The following is a 15,853-nucleotide window of genomic DNA, read 5'->3' as shown; positions in this document are numbered from 1 at the left end:
TGACACAAACTGAAACGTATCTAAAAGTAGGGAAACACAATTGAGAAAATGCCTCTATGAGACAAACCAGTAGGCAAAGCTCTGGAAAAGTTTCCCACTGATTGATGTGGGAAGGCCCAACCCATTACAGGGGTCAACACCAAGAGGCAGGTGGCACTGGATGGTATAATAAAGCAAGCTGAACAAGCTATGAGAAGCAAGTCACTAAGCAGGATTCCCTACAGCTTCTGCTTCAGTTCCTACCTCTGGGTTCTTGCCCTGAGTTCCTCTGACTTCCCTCAGTGAGGAACTGCAACCTGAGAGTTGTAAGATAAAGTAAACCCTCTCCTCTGCAAGTTACTTTTGATCATGGTGTTTTCTCACAGCAATAGAAACCCTAAGACCACCTACCAGTAATATTAGACTGACACCCAATATAACCAGCATGGCCTCATCTTAATGAAATCATGAAAATAAGAACTCCAAATCATTTCCAAATAAGATCAAATTCACAAGTATTCACTAGCATTTAGAACTTCTACATTCCCACTGAGGAGGCACAGCTCAGTCCATAGCTGATGACAGTCCTCCATAAATATTAGCAGTTAGAGAAAGGTGGAGATATGTGGCCTGGGAGGTCAAAGGCATAAAAGAGAGCCAAGAGCCACTGTGGAAGCTGAATCTACTCCCACAGGTGACTTATGGGTAGAAGTAGGCCTGTTGCTGGGTGTCCCATGCTCCTCCTGGATTATCCCCAGCTCCTGTCCTTTCTAACATTCCATTCAGGCAACTACTAAGCTTGGTATTTCTCTGTTCTCCCTGGATATGCGTGGTCCAGAGAGAAGCTATTTAAAGTCAAGACTGTGGAGAGTTTGCCATGGGCTATAGAAAGGCTGGGACAAGAAGGTTGCATTTTGCGGGAATTAAGCAGGGGAGGGAGGAAGTTTCCCATCCTGGAAGGGTTCAGAGAAGAACTTGCTGGGCCACTCTTTTGCAGAAGTACTTAATAAAGGACAGGCCAAAGACAGGATGTTAAGTGGGTACCAGGGCCACCTAGACCCAGAAAAGGGCTCCCAGGCTCAGAAAGAAGCAGTATTGTGAAAGGTGTCTTAGTTAGGGTTTCTAATGCTGTGAAGAGACACCATGACCACTAGCTTACAGTTTCAGAGGCTTAGTTCATTGTCATTATGGAGGGAAACATGGTGGCATGCAGGTAGATGTGGTGCTGGAGAATGAGCTAAGAGTTCTGCATCTTGATCCACAGGCAGAAGGAGACTCTGTGCCACACTGTGTGTTCTTTGAGCATATGAGACCTCAAAGCTTGCCCTGACAGTAACACACTTCCTACAACAAGCCCACATCTATTCCAACAAGACCACGCCTCCTAATAGTGCCACTTTCTATCACCAATCATTCAAACACATGAATCTAAGGGAGCCATACATATTCAAACCACCACAAAAGGATTAAGGGGATGTAGCAGAAGGCTTCCTGAGGAAATCATAATGACCAGCATAAGTCTCAAGATAGTCACAGAATAAATGCCTAAAATTTAAGATCTCGACTCACTGTAGGATCAGAATCAAAGTCAAGATGATATAAAGATGAGAAATATAGAATTTCTTGTAAACATGGAAGTGTGACCTGAGAGTCAGCCCCACTTCATTCTTGACACCTAAATAATGTCCTATATTTATAACAAGGAACCACCCAGACCTTACCTCCTCAGACTCTAACCTTATAAAATGACACCTATGGGTATGGAGATACAGCTTGCCATGTAAACATGAGGTCTTGAGATGAAGCTCTAGTAGCCACATAAAGAAGCTCAGTGTATTAGCATACATATAGAATCCTGGCACTGGGGGGTGGACAAAGGGAGATGCCTGAGGCTTGCTGGCCAGGTAAAGGAAAGAGATCTTCTCTAAAACAAAGCAAGGTAGAGAGCAACTGAGGAAGATACCCAAGGCTAACCTTCAGATGCACACCCAGGCATATGTATACATACCATACCAATGTACTAGCACACTAACATGTGCATGCATGCATGTGTGCATGTGCACACACACACAGCACCTACAGCACTTGCATTGTTATGTCTCTCCCTGAAGGACACCCTCTGGATGAACCTCAGAATCACTGTATGGAAACCTTTAGCCCACGCCAAGGGTAAGTAAGTATCTGTGGCAGCTACCAGTTATATAAGACAGAGACCTAGAGAGGGTTTGTGGGTGTTGCACCCCTAATTCTATTCCTCTGTGATGGAACCATAGCCATGAGGCATGGAAAATGTGTCTGAAGCCTGGAATGTTGGCAAGTACTTCTCCATGGAGAAGATGAGGAAGAGTGTGATGGAGGACAGTACTGGATTCAGGGAGCTGAACTACAGCCTTTCTCAGGTAGCAATGCATCCTGGGAAGTGAGAAGCTTCTCTGTCCTTTTCTGACTCATGCCAGATCAGCTGCTAGATGTCTCTCCCTTGTGAAGGATCATTGGGTATCAGTGGGCTTGAGGGAGACACAAGATCTCAGGTGTTTCTACTCTGATATTTCCAGAAGGTTCAAGGACCAGAAAATAGTCTAGAAACAGCTAACACTGCCTAGACTGACAATTCACACTCACCTAGCCATCTCCAGGGAGCTCTCACAAGGATTTTCCGGTGAGAAGTAAGAAAACTGAGTCAGGAGCATCCAGGTGCCAGCATTGCTCAGCTCTGGCACAAGACTGGAATAAATTAATCTGTCATGTGTGCTGTGGTTTGGATCTGAAATATCTCTAGAAGGCCCATCTGTGAAGGCTTGGTCCCCACTGCAACATTCAGAAGTGAGAATTTGGAGAAGTAACTGAATCATGAGGGCTCTAACCAATGGATTCATTTATTGATAGATTAACAATTGAATGGACTACTAGAAAATAGGGGGGACTGAAGAAACTGAGCCAGACTAGGGGACAAACGTCACTGAAGACATGACTTCCTCTCTCTGTCTCCTTGTTTCCTGGACTCCATGTGGGAAGGGATCCTCTGTCTCACACCCTCGATGTGCTGCCATGGTGTTCTGCTGGACCCATCTCAGGTCCAAAGCCATGGATCCACCTCACCTTGGCCTGAACCCTAACAAGTGTTTCTTCCTTTAAGTTGTTTCTCTTAGGTGTTTTCTTGCAGGTGTTGCAATGCTAACATTGGGTCTATAACAAGGGCTTTGAAAGCAAAGAATTGGAGGTTACAATTAGATACCTGAGAACACCTCCTTCAGCTGTGCAGTGAGGAAAGGTTTCTATGGGAAGTTGCATGAGCTGAGACTTGAAGAAAATGATAAAGGGTAGAGAAAGCCATTCCAGTGATCAGAAGGAGCGTGTTCAAAGGTCCCTTGCCAGGAAAGAAAGTGACATGTCTGATCATCAGACCAGTCAGGGTATCTGGAGCACTGAGAGGTAAGGAATGGCATTTGAAAATGCCCAGGCCAGAATTGGCCCAGGACTGGATAGGTCTCATAGTGTGTGAATCATAGTCTTCTTAAAGGCCAAGCCACTAAAGAGATTAAACTCCAAAATGACAAGATCCGATTCACCCAGGCCAAGTATGACACAGAGCTTGTCGCATAAAGGGGATCAATAAACAGCGAGGAACATCTGAATAAACAGACTCAAGCTAGATTTCAGAAGAGATGGAAGCTACTGGACTACAGAACATGAGTAAGATTTCAGCTGCTGTCTGTGGGCACAGTTTCTCTCCTAATCCAAATTCACTTCCATGCCTCTCAGCCTGAGCAGCACATGGAGCTGCTGAGATCCACAGGCGCCTCCTGACAGACTCATTCCAGCGATCACTATCAAATGCCTCTATTAGGAATGCTCAGAAGATTGTATTAGCATGATCCAATATTTACGAAATGACACTCTGCTATAATAAGGGGCTGAGAAAATTAAGATTAGAAATAATGATCATGCCTTAGGGAGGGGAAGTGGGAGGGGAGGAGGAGGCAGCAATCTTACCAGGTCGCTGCCCAGAACCTTGTTTTTTTTTTTTAATCTGTAAAATGGGAAGGGGATGTGATCAGGATAAACATGTGATCAGGAAGCAGAGTGCCATGGGCCTTTAAATTGTCGTTCACACCTTTATTACTAAGCTCTCCAGTAAGTGACCCCATCCATGAACCCTTCCCGCACACTGCCACGGATGCTCTGTATGTCACATCACATCCCACAGGTACTGAAGATGAAGCTGTGAACAAGGCTGCTGTGGTCCCCAGTCACATGGATCTCTCATCTGAGCACAAGGAACCTTAGCCACAATGTGTGTGGGGGAGAAATGTGCTACATTTACAGGGGTCTTTACCAAGAGCCACCCGAGACTGAATGGGGAGAGTATCGACAGCAGGGCACAGGAGAAGGAAGCACTCCCTGGGGCTGCTGTGTGTGCGCTCCTCAGGCAGGGGAGTCCGAATTTTCTGGCAATGGATAGGAGCCAATATGAAGCAAGCATAGGGGAAGCAGAAGTGGCGAGGGTGGAGATAAGCTGTCAGGGTCTGGAGGGGACAGTGGGTCTCTGTCTTCTCAGGGCAGCAGGAGACCTCAAAGTCCTCAAGACAGAAACTGGAGAGGGAGGAAGGGGCAAAGGGGAACAGATAGCCCTATATTCCAGTAGAATCTCTTTGGCTTCTGTGAGGAGTGAACTCAAAAGAATAACTCAAAAGAACCAGAACAAAGGTCCCCAGGTTCCCAGAAGAGAGGCAGAGGTGGTTGGCAGCAGAAAATGAGAGTCTAGGCAAAGGAACCAGGCAGATCTACAATAGCCAGAGCTGGGGAGATGTTAGGATGAAGAGGCTACCATACAGGAACAGGGGAGACAAGGATAGCTGCTGGCTTCTGAATCATCCCAGTGAGTAGACACAGAAGGGGAAAGGGTGAATGAAGAGATCACTTTTAGCTAGGCATATTGGTAGTAACTTGCAAGCCCATCACTTAAGAGGGAGATCCTGAGTTTAAGGCTATCTCAAAAAGGAAAGAAGGAAGGGAGGGAGAGAGGGAGGAAGGGAGGGAGGGAGGGAGGGAGGGAGGGAGGGAGGGGAAGGCAGGGAGGGCAGGCAGGCCAATTTTGAAAATGTTGGATCCACAAGATGCTACATGATTTTGAGTGGGCTAATGATGCAGAAAACACATGTATGTGCATGAATACAAACACACACATACTAGAATGCATACAAATGTACACATATATGCACTTACACTCATGTATATACACATTTATACACTGATGCATACACACATGGATGCATGCACACCCATCACCCATACACACATGCATACATATACACACACATATATATGCAGTAAGAGCCAGATTTGATCAATCTCAAAGATGGCCAAGAGAGCATAGAACATGTAGGGATGATGACACACACTATGAAGCCATCACTCAGGAGGCAGAGGCAGACAGATCTCTATGAATTCAGCAGCAGCCTGATCTACACAGTGAGTTCCAGGCCAGCCCTGGAATTACTTAATTAATCAAGTACAAGTGTTTTGAGCTCTTGGGATCCTAATGGGATGAATAACTGGAACTGCAGGAATGAAGTCAACATTACTAAAAAACAATGGGGCAACAGATATAGTTTTCCCACACTGCCTTACTCACTGGGACATGTGACAATTGATACCCTTGATCAGACAAAAAAAGATCCCACCTAACCTGAAATTCCCAATTTAGTAACTCAGCCTTCTTTCTTTCTTTTTGAGATAGCCTTGAACTCAAGATCCTCCTGAGAAATAGATATGATGCATGCCTTAGTAGGAACCATACAAATCCAGCCAGGGATCTCCCGCTTTGGAGCCCAGCTCAAAATCAGAGAGGACATTTCTTCCTCCAGATTCTCCTATCTTCTCTGCCTCTATTTACTGACATCAAGAAACCCTCTTCCCAGAATTGGCTAAGAGAACATGGCAGTGGGAATCACAGATGCTGTCATTATCTGTGTTCAGACAGAACCTGAATCAATGGTGTTAGAGAAGCCATCCATGAGGAGAGTACAGAACAAGCCCAAAGAACTCTAGTGCTTAAGGCCAGGCTGAACTAGCAAAGAATAACAGGGGTGAGCCTCAGGGAGGGCTGAGGGGCTGGTAGAATATAAGACAATATATGCACTGCATGGAGTCACTGACCAGAAGTCTCCACAATGTCTTCTCATGTCCTGTAGCCAATTGGCTTTCCCACTGTTCAAAAGGATGATCTTAACTTTCACAGGGATATAGGAAATCTTGGTTACATCACTAGGCAAACTTGTTGGTATGCCCTGCCCAATTCACTAATTCTGAGTATTCTCATTGAGTATGCATATACCTCCTCCAAATACATACCCTAAAACCCAGCAGGTTCATCTCTCACAGGCCTGCCTAATGTAGGCATTCATCAAGAATTTATATTGGGTAAATAAGCTTGGGATTCTGGATATTAGGGCACTCACCAAAGTAGTAATAATTTAACAGTGGAAATCCCACGATGTGTGTGTACAACCCATGCTTATGTGGCATAAAGGAAAGGAGCAAATTCATCTTTCTAAAATGTCATTACCATCAGACCCCACAGCAAAACTCAGTGATACCCTGTGCATAGATAGAGCTTAAAAATCTCCAAGTAAAATTAATCCCAAAGGTCTCTGGATCCTGACGATGTGTGACAATCACTCCATTCTAAAGAACTCAGTTAGCCTTGTCTGAATACACCTCATACCTATATATTAACCTTCTGTTCTCTCACTTCAATCCATAAAAAGGTCCTCCCCCACTGTGAGCCACTGCAAAAGCCAGCTACCTCCATCTCAGCCCCAAACATGATGGGTCACATACCTGTGGGCACAGCTGGGTCCAGCATTGGCTTCTCCCATGTGTTAATCTGCTCCCAGGTAAACCCATTGGTCCCCAGAGCCACGCTATATCCACAGTTGCTGTAGTGCTCATCAAAAGAACAGCCACCTGTAGACAAAAGAGAGATGGGTAAGTGTAGCCCATGCATGAACCTTAGTTAATTACCCCTTCACCATCAGCTCTTCATTTATAGAGAGGTATTGGAGGAAAAAAATAACCAAACCAAAAAGAAGGAGAAGGAGGAGGAGGTGGTGGTGGGGAAGAAGAGAAGGAGAAGAGGAGAAAAAGAGGATGGGGAGGGGGAGGAGAAGGAGAAGGAGGAGGAGGAGGAGGAGAAGAAGGAGAAGGAGGAGGAGGAGGAGGAGGAGGAGGAGGAGGAGGAGGAGGAGGAGAAGAAGAAGAAGAAGAAGAAGAAAGGAAAAAAACAAAACCAGGCAAACTAGATTTTTATATTTGCTTTGGTGCTCCCAGGATAGGTTCTAGTATCTGAGAGCCCTGCACCCACCCCGGCATTTAAGAAAGTTAATAAAGCTAGTTACATTGATTTCAATCTGACTTCCTGAGAAAGTAAACGGCAATGTCTCATTCTGAGTAGGAAAAGTGAATGCCAGGGCATGTCTCTGTAATGGCTTCCTGCTACAGGCAAGGGGTGCTGGGATGCTGCAGAATAAACAGGAACTTCAGAGTCCAGCAGGACTACACGACACCTCAGCTTTGCAAAACTGTGATTTTTTTTTGTCACTTGGTTCATCCCTGGGGGCAGGGGTCTCAGTTTCCCCACCTGTGGAAGGGAATATCCACCTTATAATACGTCCTTCAATGGATTGACTATGAAAAGTGAACCACCACCCCCCACACCTTCTGCCCTGTAAAAGTAGACTGAAAACCCATGCTTCGTGGTGTTTAAAGAAGCCGCTGAGGAATTAGACAACCATGCACTTGGAAGATGAGAAAGTCAACAGTGAGTGCTTCGAGAGTCTCCCCTAAAGTTCAAACCATCCATCACCTGACATTATGCTGTGTCCATTTCATATTGGCAAGGATAAACTTAGCATATATTTGGGCTGTAAGTCCATTCAAGGTGACATTGAAAGAGATAAAAGATTAGAATGGAGGCTCCAACTCGGAGAGCTGCTGTGACCAGAAACAGGAGCCCACTATTCTGAATGAGAGAGTTCACAGGGCACTGGAGGAGAGGAGGATTTTCCCAGGTGGAAGGTTGAAGGAAGGATATCCCAAAGGGAGCACAGCCTGGTCCACAAAAGGAGCTGGTGCCTGCTAGCCTGAGTCAGCAGTGGCATCCTGGCTGGTCATCCACATATACCCACTCACATTCTAGTCCATCTCTTCTCTGTATGGTCTCACTGGTGTTCAGGACTGCCCTCTCTAAACACCCACATGTCCCCATCACAAGTTGAGCCGTATCCACTGCAGTGCCTGTGTCCTCTTCCAATTCCTATGTTGGAACTCACCCCAAGGAAGTGCTATTATGAGGAGGGATTTTGAGGAGACGCTTAGGTTATGGGGGTTTGGCTCTCATATAGGGGCTTTGTGTCTGGATAAAGGAGGCACGAGGGAGCATGCTCGCCTCTTCTGCCAAGTGCGGAACTGTCAAAGAGGGAAGGTCAAGGGGATAACAGAATACATGTGACATGAAAGCAAAAGACGGCCTATTGTGAGAAAGGATGACAGGGGAGGAACAGGGGGGTGGAGAAGGGAGGGGAAGAGATCAATGAGCACAAAGTGCATGTGAAAATGTCATAATCAAATCTATGATTTTGTGTGATAATTAAACAAAACTACTGAAATGTAAATAAAATGAGGAGGACGCAATGTGGAAAAGAAGCTGTCGCCAGACCCTGGGTCAGCTGCTGTCTTGACTGTAGACTTCAAAACCTCCAGAATTGTGAACAAATTTTCTCCCTATTTTTTATAAACCATTCAGCTGAATGTATTTTGTTACAGTCACTTGAGCAGGTTGACAGTACCCCAATGAATGCTGGGCTAAGCAATGGAGGGCTGAACCCATTCGGGAGATGCAGGGGTTGAGGAGTGCTTTGCAACAAATAAAAAAAAAGAGTTACACAAGCAAACATCCAAGAGGGCCAAGAAACACAACCAAAACTGAAGTCTGCGGTAAGATTAGTGGGGAATTTCTTTAGTAAAAAGAGCGTGGGAAATGACTGATGTACTGGTGGAGAGAAAACAATTTGCTTTTGTGTAGGGACTCTCTAATTCAGGCATATCTCATGTGACAGAACAGATACCATGCTGGCACTAGCCACACAGTGTTTTCCAGAGAGATGTATGAAGCTTAGTAAGGCAGACCAATGACAAACAAGTACGTTAAAGGATAATTACAAACATACACATGCACTACAGAGGCCACAGTTGGGAGTGGGTGAGAGAATCACTAAGTTGGAGTTGTACAAGATTTCTAACCATGAATTGGAAGCAGATCTGCACTACAATGACCCTCCACCATGCCAACCTCTCAGAGACGGGCGCTACATACAGAAAGTATCTCTGCCATGCAGTCCTTGTCAGTTTCTCTGATGCTGCAAGGGCCTTCGCGGCAGAGGCTGCAAGAGGCAGTAACCAAAGAAGGAGTGACAGCAGAAGGCTCATTCAAGAAGAGCTTACTTAGAGCAATCAAAGGCAGCACCAGATTCTAGCTGGAGCTACTGTTTGCTTAAGATAGCTAGACTCAGCTTTCTGCCAGAATTTGTTGTGGCTTATACATATCTTTAATATCTCATCACAAAACAGTTCTAGATATAGGCTCCTTTGTCACATTATCACACACAAACCCCTGCATCTCAGCCAGGCACACGGTAAGGACTTTTCCAGGGTGCCCAGCTTCTCAGCAAAGAAGAGAATATGACCAGCGGAATTTAAGTCCCCATTTGCACTCTGTGTGAAGCCTAGAGTGCAGAGCATGTTGAGGAGATGCTGTCTAACTGGTCACCATCCCGCTGCATCAGCCCAGTGTATTCAAAAGCAGGATGTGCAGCATGGTGACAGTGAGGACCAGAAAAGGAATAGCAAAGCAGGGTAGGTAGAAGGAGGGAGTTAGAGAACCGTGCTTTAATTTCGCACATGCCCATCTGCCTAAATGTAGCTATGCGCCCGACTCTGAGCTCCTGACTTCTCTGTCAATGGGGAAAGTTTCCCAGGTACCAGACACAGTGTTCTCATAATAAACGCCAAACTGTCTGAGGAAAATGACAACCAGTCTGTGAACACAGATCAGACAAGAGCCTCTGTAGGAATATCCGTGACGAACCTCATATCCCGTAATGAAACGCCACCCATATCTGAAACTACATCCACACAAGAAGTGCATGGTGAGTCTCATGAGAATGCTTCTCATAATCCTTTTCAATATAAATTGATAGCATCACCCAAACACATGCATCGGGAGAAACAAACCACTGTGCCCAGTGCCAACAGACAAAGATACCACCTCCCTGCTCATGTGGCTTGATGCAGTGTTTCAAACGACTAAAGAGAAATATATACTTAAGGATGATTTCCTAAGCAATCATTACCATATTTTCTTCCTCTCAGACAACAGATCAAGAATCAGAGTGGTCATGAGCTTGAGACTGGGCACTCAGACAGCAGGTGACATAACCTGCTAGAGACAACTTCCTAACCATTCCCATTTAGTTTCTGGTATACAGGAACAAGATAGCCACAAGGAACCTTCTCGTCATAACATCTAAGTATCCTAGAGGATCGGAAGTAACCAGGAACCCCCAGGGGCCATAGAGATGCAGAAATGGCAATAAGCCATGTTGCCACGGACACACTAGGAGTCACCAGGAAAGGAGAAGAGAAGAAATCCAAGCTCCCCTGAACCAAGTGCAGGAATCATTCATCTAACCCTCATGTCCTTAAGACGTCTTATAGGTGATGTTGATCATCCAAAAGTTACATCTATCTGTCTTCCCTAGAGACCATAACACAAAAGGCCTAGCCATCTCTGTAGGCATTTGTGGCAGGCCATTTAAGGAAGATATACAGTTGGAAAGAATCCCCATTTGGACACTGACCTCATTCAGACCTAAGGAGCATGCAGTGTCAGGTAAATGCTGTCAAATCTAGTACAGTCATTTGGGGAGGAAATAACACCTTTGCCTCTACTTCCACCCCAAGATCTAGCTCAGGCTGCCACCATCAAGCCTGATGGAGACTCAGAGAATCACAGGAGGACAGGGAATGGCAGCCACTACCCAAGGACTCTCCTCTTGAACAGATGAGCTATTTCATTGGGCAGGTTGAGGTCAAAATGTGGCAAAAACCCCAGATGCTCTGAGGCAAGTCAAACATAAAGTCAACAGAGAAATGGAAGACTGTAGCAAGGAAATTGGATTTTGAAAATCCATTTGGATTTGGTAATGTATAGCATATCAGCATCTGTAAGGGAGTAAAAATCATGCGGGATACATACTTTAGGAGACATTAAAGCATAAATAAGGTTTATAGTGCCAATCAGAATTTTTTTTTAAACATGAGCTCTTCTTTTGAAAATGAGAGAGGGACAGAATTCAATAAAAATATAAATGTGCCTGCCTCTGCATTTCTCAGATAGCATCCTATGTATCCCAGAGCAGAATTAAGTTCAGAAGAGGGGCGAAAGATTGGTTACCTTCTGCTCTGTGCCAGGCACCGTATGTGAGCTGAGTCGATGGATGTGTATGTAAATCTGTTTGCATATGGAAGCAGAAAACCACAACCCCTTTCTCAAAGATAGGGCTCGGCAAACTTTTCTACAAAGGACCAAACAGTAAATCTCTTTAGCTTTGTGGCTACATGGTCTTTGTCACAACTGCTAAGCCCTGCCTTTGTAACATAAAAGCAAACATAGCCAATATGGAAACAAGCAGATGTGGCTGTATTCTCTTAAAACTTTATATATAATAATGGAGATGGGCACATTTTGCCCAGGGATTGTCACCTGTCAGTTCTTGTTCTAGGAAAGGGGCTTTGTTGGCTCCCTTTCTGCACAGAACCTCATCGCAGAACGCCCAAGGGACTTACCCAGCTGGAGAAAAAGCATGACATCACAGTTAGCAATAACAACAGTGACACCCCTTTTATTAGCAGCCATTTATGATCAGCCATTACCCACACTATCTTCACCTGCTGCTGCGCCTATCCCATCTTTCAGAAGCAGCATCATGGACCCGCTAGAAATAGCTTAAACACATGAAGAAGAGGAAGCGGGGCACTAGCACTGGCATTGTGGAACCGAAGCTTCCCAATGCTCTAGCACAGCCTCTTTTAGAATACTCCATATTCAGACTCCGGGTCTCATCCTGCTTCTTCTAGAATAGAAAGTGGTGCCTTTAATATCCAGCCATGAAGCTAAGTGAAGATAGGAAACTAGGTCAAACATAAAAAAAGAAAATTATTTTTAAAAAGGTAGAGAGTTGCCTTTGGCTTTGCTCTACACGATCAGTACTACTGGTGGAGAAACTCGCAGTGTTGACAAACATGACCAAAAACTGAGGCGATCTGGCATGGGGGTGGCAAAGAAACACTTCCTACCCTGGCCTGTGTAGCTAGAACAGAACATACTAGAACCCACAGAGCACCATGCCCATGGAGCTCAGATAACACCTCTGGTGGCATAGGATGTGAGACATTGGAGGTCACAGGATTGTGCCATTCCAGTTCCAGGTTCCAAAGATCTAAGAGAACATAGGCAAGCCACGGGCGTCTCCACCAAAGTCGAGCCACAGCATGGGCTTGACTTTACACAATGAGTAGTTGAATACATTAAAGTGGACCTTATTCACGGCGAGGTGCCAGGCTGGAGCCCTCATGGGGAAATGCAGTCCATCTATGCCTTTGTCTTAGGGGTCACAGTGAACCTTTCACTAGGAGAGGGAACGGGGGCTCAGTGTTCAGGCTGGGCCTTTTAAGAGTATTTATCCCAATTCTGCAAAGGTGGAGACTTGAAACTGAGTGAGAAGGGAAGTCAAATAGTGAGCTAAAGAGAAACCCTCAGGACGCCTTGGAAAAGAGAAGGTGAGAACAGGACGGACAGACAGATAGGACTAGAAGCAGCAGCAGAGAAATTAGAATTGTAGCAACAGGTGCTGGGGATCCAATGCCTACTTTTGGCATTGGGCCAACTACGATGGGCAATGCTCTGGGATCAGGGAATGGTGATACAAGGGCAAAAGGACAGAGGAAGAATGCTATGGAGCAGATGCCAATCTGAGGGATGATAACATAGATAGTACTCTGTGCCAAGCATGGTGCTGGTCACCTACAATAGTCATTTAATTATCACAAACACTGCATGAGCTAGACATGCTCACTGATGTCCATGACATGCATGAAGAAACTAACTCATAGAATGCTCCAAAAATGTTGCCCAGGATCACACAAACCTCAAGTGACAAAGCATGACTTTGAACCCAGACTATCTCAGTCTACACACACACTTAGTCATTAGACTTGGACACCACAGCAATTAACATTCCTTTCAAACAGAACTGGTTGAGGTAGCTACACCACTCTTCCTCAGTCCTGAGCCAGCCTTCAAGTCTTCTACACCCAAATAACTCACTGCTGCAAGCCTACACTGCGCTAGTCCTCAATTCTAGAGATCAAGGCACAGGAGCAGGCTCTGTACCTTCAGCTTGACATGGAGACCATGATGCAGAGGGTAGGATCAGGGGTGGAGTTGGGAGCTCAGAATCAAGCAGGAAGGTTCCTTGCTGGAAGATAGTATGAACTTCATGTATCACTCACAGATGTGTAGATAGGTAACACTAAACACTGAAGGAGCTATATAGACTCCAGATATAGCAAGATTACATGGGTACAGGGAAAGAGAAAGAGAGACGTGATCAAATTAGTTCTTATTTTTAAGATTTGTTTTTATTTTATATATAAATGTGGGTGACTGCATATATGTGCCTGGGTCCTGCCGAGGCCAAAAGCAGGCATTGGATCCCCTGGAACTGGACTTATAGGTAGGTGTGAGCAGGTAGTGTGAGCCACCATGCAAGTCCTTTGCAAAAGCAGAAATTGCTTTTAACTAATGAGCCATTTATCCAGTTTTTATTACTTTTTAACTGGAAGGGGGTGTCAACCTTTTTCCATGAAGGATCAAGGAGTAAATATTGTCAGCTTTGTGGGTTGTATTAGTCCACTCACACTGCCATAACAAAATGCCATAAACTAAGTCATACAAAACAGACATTTGTTTCTTCCCAGCTCTGGAGACTAAAGTTCCACACAAGGGTCTGACTGGGTGGGTTTTGGGGATCACTTCCTTCCTGGCCTATGGATGATCACCTTCTCAGAGATCCTTACATGGACTTTCCTTGGTATGCTTCCACAAAGACAGCTTGACTTCTAGGATCTCTTCCCTGCCTAGGGAGCACTGACCCTATGACCATATGACCATTCCCATGACCTCATCTAACCTTTTCACGGGCTCTGTATTCAAACACAAACATGTTGGAAGTAGGACTTCAGCATATGGATTTCAACACAAGACTCTAAGGAAGAAAAAACAACAGTAAATTCATTTCCCATTGTTTTGTAATAAATTACCACAAATGCATCAGCCTAAAACTCCTATTTGATATCTGCAGCATTTATAAGGCACAAGCCCAGATATTGGCAAAACTGTTTCTCTTCTCCCAGGATGGAAAAGAGGTGCCCTCAGAACTGTATTCTTTTGGAACCTTGGGATTCTCTTTAGAACTCGCATGGCTTTTGGTGGAATCCAGATCCTTAGGTTGCAGGACTGAGGTCCTATCTTCCTTGACAGCTATACCAGCAGCCACTCTCAGCCCATGGGTTCTACCACAGTTCCTGGCCATGAGCCTTCTGTTTCAACCTCTTCCTTAAAGGAGGGTTTCATTCTTCTGAATAGCTCATCTGATGTAGCAGGTTCATCAAAGTGCATCACTTGAACTTAACTGTGGTCAAGTGATTTGGGACCTTAGCTACAGCTTCTCACCTTTGTCACTAATATAACCAAGGTGTATAACTGCCATGTAGGGAATGGGGACTCTACAGGATGTAGATTCCTGTGCAGGTCAGGAATCTTTGGGACTACCTCATGCTTCTGCTTAGCACAGTGGCCCCAAGCTCTGTCACTAATGGTCAGCACAGCTGTATTCTACAGAGAGATAGATAGATAGATAGATAGATAGATAGATAGATAGATAGATAGATACATACATACATACATACATACATACATACATACATACATACATAGAATGATCTTGTTCTACTTGAGATGGGTTCTTGTTAGATAATTCAGGCTAACTTCAAATGCACAGTCTTCCCATCTCTGCTTCCCAAGATCCAGGATTGCTGGTATGAACCACCATACCCAGTATTCACTGGACCTAAAAAACTGCATATAATCCACTTGTCACAAGATAACATTCCTTTATCATCCTAATCATTTAAAAATCCAAAACCTGTACTACAAAAGCTAGGGAAGACTCAGGTTTGAGATGAAGACTACAATCCTAATTCAGTGGCATGGACATTCCCAGTGCTAACATGATCACTGAGTTTCAATACAGTACCACCTGCTATCACCTGCGTGTCTGATGCAATATGATTTTTGACACTCAATTCCCATTTCTTAGATCTAGAATGATTCTTCCTTTCTTGGGGAAGTAGAGAGACATGTCCACTGTCTTCTGACATCACACACCTGGCCCTAGAAAAAGGGACCTGAGTGAAGATACTAAGGCCCCTGACTTAGAAAAGCTGATGCTGCCACTACCCAGATGAGAAAATGGAGACCAGAGCAGAAGACATACATAGTATCAGAGGGAGGACACAGCTGAATTCTAATCACACCATATCTGCCAACCAAGGCAAAATCCAAGGAAGGTTCAGCTATACACTTTGTGAGGCCAGCACAAAACTACAATACAGAATACCATGCTGTACAATTAAGAAATCAAGAGAGCAATAGCAGTGCATTAAGCCAGCTGTTGGGGCCTGAGTAACCACA

At 44.8% G+C, this 15,853-nt stretch overlaps 1 protein-coding gene across 8 annotated transcripts in view; it reads right to left on the bottom strand.

The window, feature by feature from the left end:
* Positions 1 to 15,853, bottom strand: part of Ptprt (protein tyrosine phosphatase receptor type T) — a 1,096,883-nt gene that overhangs the window by 800,763 nt on the left and 280,267 nt on the right. For all 8 annotated transcript variants that reach the window (XM_042276726.2, XM_042276732.2, XM_042276733.2 and 5 more), the window contains exon 2: positions 6,823 to 6,948. In XM_042276726.2, coding sequence (XP_042132660.1) covers positions 6,823 to 6,948 — 126 coding nt within the window. The remainder of the gene's footprint in view (positions 1 to 6,822; positions 6,949 to 15,853) is intronic.

This window comes from Peromyscus maniculatus, chromosome 4 (assembly GCF_049852395.1).
Source record: "Peromyscus maniculatus bairdii isolate BWxNUB_F1_BW_parent chromosome 4, HU_Pman_BW_mat_3.1, whole genome shotgun sequence".
Taxonomy (NCBI): domain Eukaryota; kingdom Metazoa; phylum Chordata; class Mammalia; order Rodentia; family Cricetidae; genus Peromyscus; species Peromyscus maniculatus.
The sequence above is the reverse complement of the archived record's forward strand: the minus strand, read 5'-3'. Positions and strand labels throughout refer to the sequence as shown.